The sequence below is a fragment of the Zeus faber genome (genome assembly GCF_960531495.2).
Source record: "Zeus faber genome assembly, chromosome: 18".
Classification (NCBI taxonomy): domain Eukaryota; kingdom Metazoa; phylum Chordata; class Actinopteri; order Zeiformes; family Zeidae; genus Zeus; species Zeus faber.
This window is the reverse complement of record NC_137210.1, coordinates 7,913,292-7,924,947: the sequence shown is the minus strand read 5'-3', so window position 1 is coordinate 7,924,947 and position 11,656 is coordinate 7,913,292. Positions and strand designations below refer to the sequence as shown.

The 11,656-nt window shown below is 45.9% G+C and overlaps 1 protein-coding gene across 1 annotated transcript; it reads right to left on the bottom strand.

Moving 5' to 3' along the window:
• Positions 1-723: 723 nt before the first annotated feature.
• On the bottom strand, positions 724-10,111 carry LOC307244467 (rho-related GTP-binding protein RhoE-like). Its single transcript, XM_080019640.1, has 5 exons — positions 9,655-10,111; positions 9,206-9,293; positions 4,009-4,118; positions 3,344-3,469; positions 724-2,711 (listed from the first exon to the last, which is right to left on the bottom strand). Exons 1-5 carry the CDS (start codon positions 9,757-9,759, stop codon positions 2,469-2,471), a joined length of 672 nt encoding a protein of 223 aa, XP_079875766.1. The 5' UTR covers positions 9,760-10,111; the 3' UTR covers positions 724-2,468.
• Between the last annotated feature and the right edge of the window lie 1,545 nt (positions 10,112-11,656).

The window sequence follows — 11,656 nt, the reverse complement described above, 5'->3', positions numbered from 1 at the left end:
CCTGCCCGGGGGGAAAAAAGAAAGTCCCAAGTCACTTCTATCCCACTCTCTTTTTCTCTCTGTCCCATTAAAAACACATTATGGCCGGTTCCGCGGTGAGGTTTTCAGTCCATAATAAACGGAATACATTTACGTAACAAATAAATTGAAAGAAAAAATTGAGGATTTTATTTTCTGAGACAATATTCTTTTTAATCGTCGGGTCAGGATAATGCGCTGGCATCCTAACGGCTCAGGCAGTGTGGTGTGAAATTGCAAGCTGGCACTTTGAGCGTAATCATTAAAGCGTTTTATAAAGACAGCAATTTGGTGTTCGCATAAATTCTGTACTTCAAGTACCGTCACTAATGTGGTGAATTTGCACAATATGTTTGGGGAGCCACATTGACATTTATGTGGATTTTATGACATATTGTGATTTCCTTAATCTCAGAAGAAACCACTCGGTTCCGGTCCCCAAACGGGATAAACGACCGGAGCTTTGGAGTTCATACCAAATGCATGGTTTTGAGACTGATTTAGAATGTTAGGCGTATAAATAAATAGTGGTGGTTGCTAAATGGTGGTAGCTGACCAATGACCTTTCTCTAGTCACCGTGGGTGTAACACTAAGAAGAAGAGAAAATAAAAGAAATGCACTCACCATCCAAATCACCCGTACATTCTAATGACACTGCCATTCGCACGCCATTACGCAAGCCTCTCAATATCACAGGGCCGTGGTTCCCTACACCTTTTATTACGGCTTGATGAGCAGGTGATTACACAGAGACCCATAAACACTACGGCAAACCCAACCGATATGCCTGCGCTGCGATGGGAAGCGAAGGGAGTCTAACGTTCGTTTAAAAAGAAAAACCTGAATAATTTACATAACGCACTCAAATGACACAGATCACTAGGCTCATCTGCCGCTCCGGCTCTCCAGACTAAAATCCTGATGCGACAGCGCAGACGTATATTGTGTGTGAAAAGAGCAAGGCTACAGATGCCGTTATGACCTCCAAATACTGCGCATCTCTGCTCTACTTGGCAGCATTAACATAATGGCTTCTCTATCCATGCAGTTCATGCGCCAATTTCTTTATTTCCTTTTTGTCAGCAGAAACCATCACTCTATACTGATGATCCAACCTTTTATAAGACAGCACGTCCATCTAAGTCTTAACAAACAAAACAGAGGGGGACCGACACGGCGCTCTGTGGCACACCAGAATAAGCGCTCACCACCCTCTAATAATAATCGCTTCGTGTAGATTCACAGCCCACTGCTGGGAATTTTCATACCTGTCACTTCGGGGGCCAATTTACAGGTTATAGAAGCAGATGGATCTGTGTGGTGCGGTCTGCCGGGGGAGTGTTAGGGTTCACTCAGAGCGCGTCATGTGACCAGAGAGTGCCTGCTGATGGGGGACGGGGAGCTCAGCGTGCTCACACCACCATTAAACCGGGATGGCGTGGACGGGCTGATGGGAGCTGCATTGGTTTCCATTATTGTTTTGTCCCGCTAACCAGAGGGGAAGATCCTATCGGATCGGCTCTTCACTGGAAACCCAGATAAGGGTCTAAATAGAGCTTCAAATGCCCCCTCCCCACCACCATACAACCTCTACAGCAAACCGGCCAAGGTTACGTGGGAAAGATTGGGACATAGAAAAACAACAGCCTCAGTGGGTGAGCTTATGGATTTATAAACAAGACACATCTGAAATCAACCGTTTCATCACAGTTTTTATGCCCTCCCCCCTTCCACACACACACACCTCCCAAGATAAACTTCATATGAACAAAATAACTTCAGGCATAGGTTAATGACAAAATGTAAACGAGAATAACGTATGGCATGCAGGGCCAGGTTAAACGTTCAAACACATAGGAGTGACGGCGTCAGTTGCGTAGTTGGACGCTGCTCAACTGTGCAGCCTAACCTCCCACACCCCATGCAACGTGTTCACTGTACACTTTGGTTCTGAAATGTATCCATAGGAAAACAGAAACAACAGGAAATCGGTACCTTTTAAGGCTTCAGAAAATGAAGCAGTTGAGTTAAACAAAAGAGAGGAAAAATCACTTCCAGGATTCCTATGGGAAACAGTGATTTCAATAAGTGCCTTTGCACTTTCTATTCCATTGGGCATTCGACTGGGTATGGCTAATGTCCCTATCAAGTTTGCTTGGCATAATTTTTGCTCCGATGCTGCGCGCAGGCTTGTAAATCCAAGTTAATGCAGTAAGCTAGCAAGAAATCAGTCCAATAAGTCTGCCGAAGGAATCCCTACTTCATTTTCTACAGGTATTAAACACAGCACACAACCCTGTGATTCTCTATCCAAAGACATCTCCATAGAGTCAGTCTTCAGTTTGGTGCTTGGGTGGAATAAAAACCAATTGTCGGCACCAATTGTGCAAAACTCTCCGGCGCGTTGGCTTTCTCGACCGGAATCATCAATGTCATTCCCCGTTCCCCTTCACATGACGACGCAGGTCTTGGCTTTGGTCTGCTGGTAGTCCGTTGCAACCTTGGGCCGGTCGCCCCGACTGTGGGAGATTCTCTTGGTGGCCCGGGACGACTTGCTGCGCTTGACGTTCTTGTTGTTCTTCCTGACGCAGGCCAGCGTGGCCACGTGGAAGATGTCTCGGACGCTGTTCTCCGACTGCAGGGAGGAACACTCGATGTAGGGGGCGCTCAGCTGCTTGGCCACGTTGGAGCCCTGAGACGGGAAAGACATGAAGGTTGATCTTACGCTGGGGTGGGGCGGGGTACCCTGACCCCAGTGTAAGAACAGTTGCTCCGCATATTTGTTTGATCTGATCATACCAGGAATGAAAAAAGATCCGCCACTCGTCTTACTAAACTAACTTTTACATTTTCATTGGGAATTCAAGGTCCATCCAGCCTTAAGGAAAACGCCCTATTCTGGAACATTGCACCATAACACATCTTGTATCTAGTTCACACAGGATGGAAACCTTGTCTATTCTATCTATATTGTATATATCTATTTTCATATCATGAAAGTATACGGTTACTGTACGATGATGGTACATTAATAAGCCTCAATGTTAAATTTATATACCCCTGTCAATAAACCATCCTCTTAGCTGTCGCCAAAAACAGCCCTAGACTTACTCTCCCTGCTACTACTGCATGAAACCCTAAAGTACTTACTGTTCCAGAATCATTTCAGTTAGATTGCATATTTTTGGTATTGGTAATCCCATTAGATTAGATTGACCTAATTAACAAAAAATATTCCACCATAGTATGGTGGAATATATATGGTGGAATACACTCAAATAAATTCTGAATACTGGACCTAATCCAGAATGTACCCTCACCCACCTGATCATATGACACCGGCGTCTGCCTGCTGTGGGACTTGGTGAAGAGGTCCGTCCTGAGGTCCGACTTGCATCCCACCAGCAGCATCTTGGTGTTGGGGCAGAATTCTTGGATCTCTCCCCTCCACTGGAAGGACCATAATAAACACATTTCATGAGGAAGTGTGTGTGTGTGTGTGTGTGTGTGTGTGTGTGTGTGTGTGTGTGTGTGTGTGTGTGTGTGTGTGTGTGTGTGTGTATGTGTATGTGTGGGCCTGTGTGTGTGCGTGCGTGCGCGCACGTGCATGCATGTGTGTGTGTGTGGGGGGACCACGCTCCTCCTAGTTTGGCACACAACACAGTCCAGTCCCACTTCACGGGTCAAAGGGCAGACAACATTCATTAGTTCTCCTGGGAACATGGCCGCACTACCTCCCGACCTCACACAAGTGTCGAGAGGATCAAGAACATTACCACCCTCCTCCTCCACACCTCCTTCACCAGCCCCATCCCCCATCCGCTTCCCCTCTCTCAGTGGTACAATGTGGGATGGCTACCACTCATTTCTCTTTCCCTTAAGACCCTTTTTCAAAAGAGAGTTGAAGGAATGGCTGAGCATTACCCTCAAATCACCCTCAGCAGATGGGACATTTCAGGGAAGTCGTAATTTAAATGAGGACCACCCACCTTCTTCAGTACGCTGTCGAGGGTCTCCGGCCTGCTGATGTCGAAGCAGATGAGGACCGCATCTGCGTCGGGGTAGGAGAGGGGTCGCACGTTGTCGTAATAGGGGGAACCTTAAAAAAGGTCATAAAACAAGTCATGTGAAACCCGAAACAGGGCAAATACCACGAATGCTGGTGATAGGTGTTACAGCGGTCATTCAGGGTAGAAAGGACTCGCTCCTAAGCTTCTTTTCCAAGTGAGTCATGTGCCTGTTCGTATGATGGACCACCGCAACACAATCAATTCAAAAGCACCATCCTAAGAGTGGAGAGTTAAATCAGCTTCACAACTCTGTAAAACATGTCATTGGACAAATTGACAAATTGGACTCATTCCTGTCCAGATTTGGAGACACAGTATCTCCGGAAAGACTTTTCTAGTTTCAGCAACAATATTAAGCCCCTTTCCCACATGGAATCCGTAACATTGCTGGATAAAAAATATCGGGCAAAGGCGGTAGGTTGTCATTCACACATTGGCGTCCTTTTTGGAGAAGTTCCATATGGAGTCTGTTCCCACATTAGATGGCTATTATGGATCAAGTACGTAATGGGTTAGGGTTAGTACGTCATGTCCAGTGTAGATGCGATCGTTTGGACAATCTGTCGGCAACGGACGTAGAATCTGAGACGGTTTGGTTTCTTTTTCCTGTCGTTTTTTTTCACGTTTTTCTTCCTCTCAGAGACCAGCGCTTCGCTTCCCGTCCCCCCGCCCCTCCCCGGGGCTTTGTCCCCGCTGACAAAGCGGGGACAAAGCCCCTGTCCACGGACACAATAACCCTAACCCAAAGTTATTAAATCAGTGTGATCATTTTCAACCTGCCCTACCCTCTGAGAAGGAACGTTCCTTCGCTGTGCAGCCGCCGAGAACAAAAGTTGCTTGTGCCGATGTGTAAAAGACACGTCTAGGGTCTGAGTGGCATTTTTTAGAAGAACAAGAATAACATTTAAGACTACAAAGACATTTCTCCGGAGAGACTGGACGTGTTTCAGTTTCTCGTCTTTGCAGCCGAGATCCACGGTTCCGATCGGACTCGTCACTTTTCCTAATGTTTTTTTCTTCTTCCCCAAAACAAATATTTTTTCAAATATTTGTCAAAATAAATATTTGTAAAAAAACATTATTTGTGTTTTGCCGATTTTTTAATTCGGCTCCATCCCTACTTTACGTGCTTGTGCTGGCAATGTTACTGCTTTCATACACACAAGCTTCCATTCACAGCCGTACCGACATTTTCCCGGAAATGATACAGAGAGAGAGAATGGGGAGATTCACAATACGACTTTTACGGAACATTGACACCGGCTCCTGTTCCCACATTTCGGGAATACGGAATATTGGCAGTGGATTTACGGTTTTCCTTCCATGTGGGAAAGGGGCTTTAGAAAGAAGCTAATAGTGGGCTCTCCCGTACAATTATGCCACTAAATTTAATCCATTGAATAAGAAAAAGGAAAAGGCTTAATGGCAAACTGCCTCCCTCTGTAATTAGCCCACATGGTCTTCTTCATAATCCATCATCATCCATCATCAAAACACATCGCCCATGAAAATATTGCTGTGAGAAACATAACTTCAGGGCTGACCAGATGTGCTGATTAGGCCTATATGTGGGAGCTGAGTCATGTCACTGCGTCTCCACTCAACAATGTGAACCGGGCTAGTCCCAGTGCGCGGCCAGCGAAGGAAAACACCCCTTCCCCTTTTCCAGCTAACAATGCAGCAGGCTGACACAATGACTTTGTTATTTGCCGGCGTGGCTCAGATTACAGCGCTGTAAATTCCACCCAAAAGCACAAAAAACACAGCTGTATTTTTTCCTTCTCCTACACAGTATGCAGGGTCCAGAATTTTATTTCACTGGCGACACAAATGATAAGCTTTGTGATCCGAGTTCCCTCTCCGGGCTCCTTCGGACCCGTCGACGGGGAGCTTCTTGGGTTCCACAGGAATGTGGCGATGTCCCCCGGGGACCGCTGGAATCGCTCAGATCCTGAATCCCACCAGATCACATTGCCTCTGAACCCAGGAAGAGAAACCTGTCCGGAAGCCTCCCTTTTTGTCCCCACTGTAAGGAATTCGAGGGAGGATTATTTGGTTTCCCAGGCTCAGGTGGTCTCCGAGTTCCTCCGTGAGGTGTGGCCTAATGTCATGTAATTCAAAACGGGTGCGGAAGAGTTATGGGTTGACGGGGCTGTCGGAGAGCCGCAGTGAGGAATGTGGAGATGGAAGACGAAGCTTCAACACAGTCGCATGATCTTCTAAATAATGGGTTCCTACATTTGGGTTCCAATTCCCCTTGTGGCCGTGATTCCTGACCTAATCTAGATGTGACTCCGCCATAGGAGACCCCAGTTATACTTTCAGTTAGAACAGTTATGCTTTCTCTAATTTCACACAACCTCTGAAGCAGGGAAAAACAGAGAGTTATTTCTGAAGCGAGGGCTGTGTCATTTCAACGGGGCTCCGTGCCAAAGGGCTTTTTCCGTTGGACACAAAAGCGTATAGAATATCCAAGCGGACTGAATCGCTCCATTGAATTCAGAAGAATGCGGAGGAAAGTATGCTATTTCATGGCATTACCAAAAAAGTCATAACAATCACTCAAGAGACTGATCTATTACTTTTCAAAGTGACTTTATAACCCGCCCAAACCCCTAGATGTTTTGATACCAAAATGGAAACCAGATGGCTTTCATCCCCCGCCCATCTGCGCCAGCGTGGGGGCAAGAGTGCCAGTGACACCATCAGTCTCTTTCAATTTTCAATCTAATTTACCTCAGTACAAATTAAACGCAGTTGGAAATTCTCACGGGACAGATCAACACAAGGGGGCCCCTTGGACCTGCAAGGGTTCCCGACATGTGTGGCAAGAAGAAACCCCCGCCCTCCACATTTTTTCACGACCAAATCCCCATCGGCAGATGTAAACAGGGATGAAATATTTTTGTGTCTGGTGATTCAGGTTACTCATGTTAAACAAACAGAGCAGAGGCCCTTATTTTCGTAGCCCTCACCACAGTATCGTTTAAATGTCAGTGCATTTCTGTGGCGGATTGTGTGACCCTCCACGGTACGAGGGCTTTTCCATGGGAAATTTATCAAGATATAACTGACCGTTGGGGGCAGTAAACATTTGAAAGGCGAACCAACAAACGCTCCGGGATCGTCAACACTACAAACTAGCCCCAATGAACGCTCTTCCCGCCGTATTTGCCAACTGGTTTTGTGGATCAATGCTGTTCTCGACGGTCCATCTACTTTTCCCATCTTCCCCAATCCTCAGCCGTTAATACTGTAGAAGGCCTGGCGTAGCTCAATGGTGTAGTGTGCCTTGTCTGAAGATCAAAACATGTCGAGGGATATTTTTTTTATCTAGTCAGACTTGCGCAAATCTTCAACAACAAAGACCAACTCACGTCGTGAGTCACATCACTGAGAGCGCCATTGTGTACAAGCTGCAACCTTGGGTCCATCTGTTTTGCATGACCCCTTTTTTGCACCCTGTAAGACAAAACTTCCACCGAGACCTTTCGCACAGGGCGTGGGTTAGTAAATCCCAGACCACTGACATTTTCCGTTGTTGCAGTTTTATGCACCAATGAAGTGCACGGTATGGATCCGTGGTGACCTTTCCAGTGAAATTGGTCCCATTGCTATTCCCAGGTGCCATTTGTCCTGTCTGTTCTCCAAAAAAAAGGTCCTGCAGCAATCATCAGCAATGCAGTGGCGTAAGAGCCAGACACCTACCATTTGCGGTTTGGCTGTTGTGTCATGGTGCCCACCTGCTATTAAGGGCACTGTTTGGTATTGCAATTTATCTTCAGTTTACTACACCCGGACCAAGGCAGAAGGAATATGCCTGGAGATGTTTCATTAAATTTTGTTTGGTGAGAAAGGGTTTAAAAAAGTGTGGAGGATATTCTTGGATAATAGGAACCTGACGCATTCTTAAAATCCACAGTAGAATGGAACCAAAATAACACCTGACACCTTCATCCCAGGAGTGACTCACGATTCAAGGTTATCAAAACAATTCAAAGTTATCACATCATCGTGTTATGGCAACAGTGAGACATCCTGGAATGTGTTAAATGGGGGCCAGCCGTAGTGTGTGTATTAGTGTGTGTATGCGGGGGGGGGGGTGCAAATTCCTGTGTGTGTGTGTGTGTGTGCCTGCGTGTGTGTGTGTGTGTGTGTCTGCGTGCGTGTGTGTGTGTGTTGAGTCCGGCCCTTTCCTGATTTTTGGCGCAATCACCGAGCCACGTCCTGGACAAACCTCGAGGGAGCCCCCAATCAGCTGGAGGTCAGAGGGGCAGCCTAAATAACTGCCACGGCCCGCCGTCAAGCCACCCCACCCCACCCCCGACCCCAAACCCTGCTGTTCACACATCAGGCGTCCTCACCGCTGCCCACCCACTCGCCCAGCACAGCGGCCACGGCCCAATCTCCCAGCCCGGCTGCAGGAGGTAATTACCTCCAGACCCAGGGGGCAGCCGGTGTTCCCCAAAGATATCTGTTGAGGTTTTTTTTTTTGTTTAAACAAGTGATCTGAGGGGACAGGCCAAAAGATCTAAGAATGGATGTCTGTATCCGTTGACCAGAGGACGCACAGTACTACATTAAGTTACACTACCTAATTCTCTGAATATCCACCGTGGAAAACACTAGGCTGTGTCCCCTGTTACTAGTACACATCCTCAGTTGTTGGCCATCGTGGGCTATGGGGCTGATTTATTGCCATAACTTTGCCAGACCCGTTGCTTCGCCTACATTCCAGACAGACAGCGTCAGACACTTTCACTTGAACTTGGCTGGGCGTAACATCCATTACATGGGGAGAGGGGCCTATCCCCGCCACATATTCGCTTTGTACCCCCCTCCCACACACACACACACACACACACACACACACACACACACCAGCTTTGCACTTTTGTCGAATAGCAGATCATCATTCTATACACTTACTTTTATAAGAAGGGCTATTGGAGAAACAGCCGTAACGCAGTAACGCAGATGTTATGGTGGTCTATGAAGCTCAGAAAATTGTGTTTCTTAACTTTTAACTATACTGCAGTACCACGACAACCAAAAGCCCCAGAAGAGATCTCGTCTCATATCGCGATATTGACATTATGTCCATGTCATGTCTTACCTGAGGTGTCCCACAGACGAAGCTCCACTCTCTGCATGTCAATCTCGAAGTCAGCCGTGTAGTTCTCAAACACCGTGGGAATGTAACCCTGGGGGGGGAAATAATATTGACGATAATAACGTTAAGTTGCCGATATTATTTATTGGCGATTAGGTAAGAACTACTTGGGGGGTGGGGGGGGTGGGGTAACAATCACTGATCATCGGTTAGAACAGGTGGAACAGTCTACGAAGTTCATAAAATGTCATTACGCGACGGTAATCCAGCCTTCAACACAGATTTAACGACTATCGAAATCGCGATCAACAAAATCCCAGACGACATCCAGCCTATCGCGGCGCCGGCATTATTATCGACACATCGCGCAGTGTAAATCCTATCTGCGCGGACTCCACTAATCGATCAAACCATTAACAGTGAATAAGAAGTACTTCCAAATAAAGCCTTACCTGTGGGAAAGTATCTTTTGCGAAAACATTCAATAAGGCGGTTTTCCCACACTGACTGTCTCCAACGACCACGATTTTGCATTTGACGCTCGGAGTTGGATCCATACTGTTTTTCTGGTGTGTATTTCCCACGGTCCTTTTTATTTAAATATATGTTTAAAAAATGAGCTTACAAAAATTCCCCCAAAAATCCCGGTCGCGGTCGGGTCGCGGTTAGCGCGGCTCTCAAGCAGATCCCATCTAATGAGGCGGAGAAATCTCATCGGCTCCAACAAGATCTCCGCGGCGACTGCCGTCCCGTCGAGGATGGAACTTTATATTGTTTTTAAAAAGCAACGCGGTGTTAAAAAAAAAAAAACGCAAGATAAAATCTCAAATCTCCCAGAGGGGAAAGCGGATCGCCGTCCTCTCAAAGTCACGCATCTCCCTCCTGTGCGGGTCCAGCAGAGGAGGCGGACGAGACGCTTCCCCCGAGCCGAGTTGGAGGAGTTGGAGGAAGTCCTACTCCAGTCAGAGGGCGTTCCAGCCTCCTCTGATAGAGGACCCTGCTACCTGGGGAGGAATGGAAACTTGACTGAAGTTCAAGGTATAAAAGGTATAACAGACACAGAATAGATAGAAACAACATAGCATAGCGATAATAACATACAATGCGCAAAGAATAATTGAATAGAATAGAATAGAATAATATAGCAGAAAAAAAACCCATAATAGAACAGAACAGCATAGTAGAACATAACATGATATGATATAACGTGGTATAACATAACCGAATAGAACAGAATGGTAGAATAGAATAGCATAAAATAGAATAGAAAAGAACAAGAACTGAACAGAATAAAAACAGAAAATGAGAACAGAACAGAACAGAATAGAACATAATAGTAGAATATCATAGGATAGAATAGAATAGAATAGAACAGAAAAAAATTGAATAGAATACAATAATAAGTTAGAGTGGTATATGCCTTCCATAATTTCATAACTTATTTTCAATAGAACAGAATAGTACAACATACTATAGCACAGAAAAGAATAGGACAAACGAATAGTAGAACCGAATAGAATAAAGAGTCCTATATTCTTACCATGACTTCTTTTTTTTATTTTGTTTTAATTCCCTTTAAACCCTCTTATTCATGAGCGTTTTTCGATAACCTTGAAAAAGGTGGAACAGCAGGAGCCACGTGCCCCCGCTGAGATGGGAACTCGGCACAGTGTGCCGCCATATTAAAAGCAGAAAATCCAATGGGGAGGAATTTTGAGTTACAAATCTGGACGTGAGAGGAATCCAAACCAGCCTGGAAATATCTGTGGAAGGTCATAAATCTCATTTGTGGCACGTCAGAAGCGTACCGTAGCCATTAACTACAAAGTGTAAAATAATAAACTACAAAGGGTAAATACATGTACTGTAAATAGTGTACAGTATGCACTTTGTAGGAATACACTGCTGGATGAGTGTGAGTTCCAGTTGGGTTGCAGCACAGTGGTTCAGTGTGCCAAGATGTGTGCGAGGGTCTAAATCCCGTAAGGTAGTACCATTTCATCCAATTACCTGAAAGAGAAAGACTGTTTTTTTGCTTTCAAATGTTTCAAACACTCAAACACGCAATGCAAACACACAATGGGAACACATTGGGCCACGATCGCCCTTTTCCCCTTCAAGGACACGGCCCACAAAATAAGACAACAAACAGCCTTTCTTGGGCAACAATTCTTTGGCTTGCTCTTCTCTAGTTCCACAGCCTCTGGTGCCTCCCCCCTCCTTCTCCCTCACTATTTATTTCTCTCTCTCTCTCTCTCTCTCTCTCTCTCTCGCTCTCTCTCTCCCTCTGTCTCTCTCTCTCGCGCGCTCTTCACCCCAAAGCCTCAGCGCCTCAATAACAAAAGAATATCACAGCGTGCACACAGGAAAATTAGAAGGGATCGGGTCGCGTTCCCAACTATCGAAACTGCTCCTCGTCTCTCTCTGTCTCCCAACTCTTCTCAGATGTGTGCT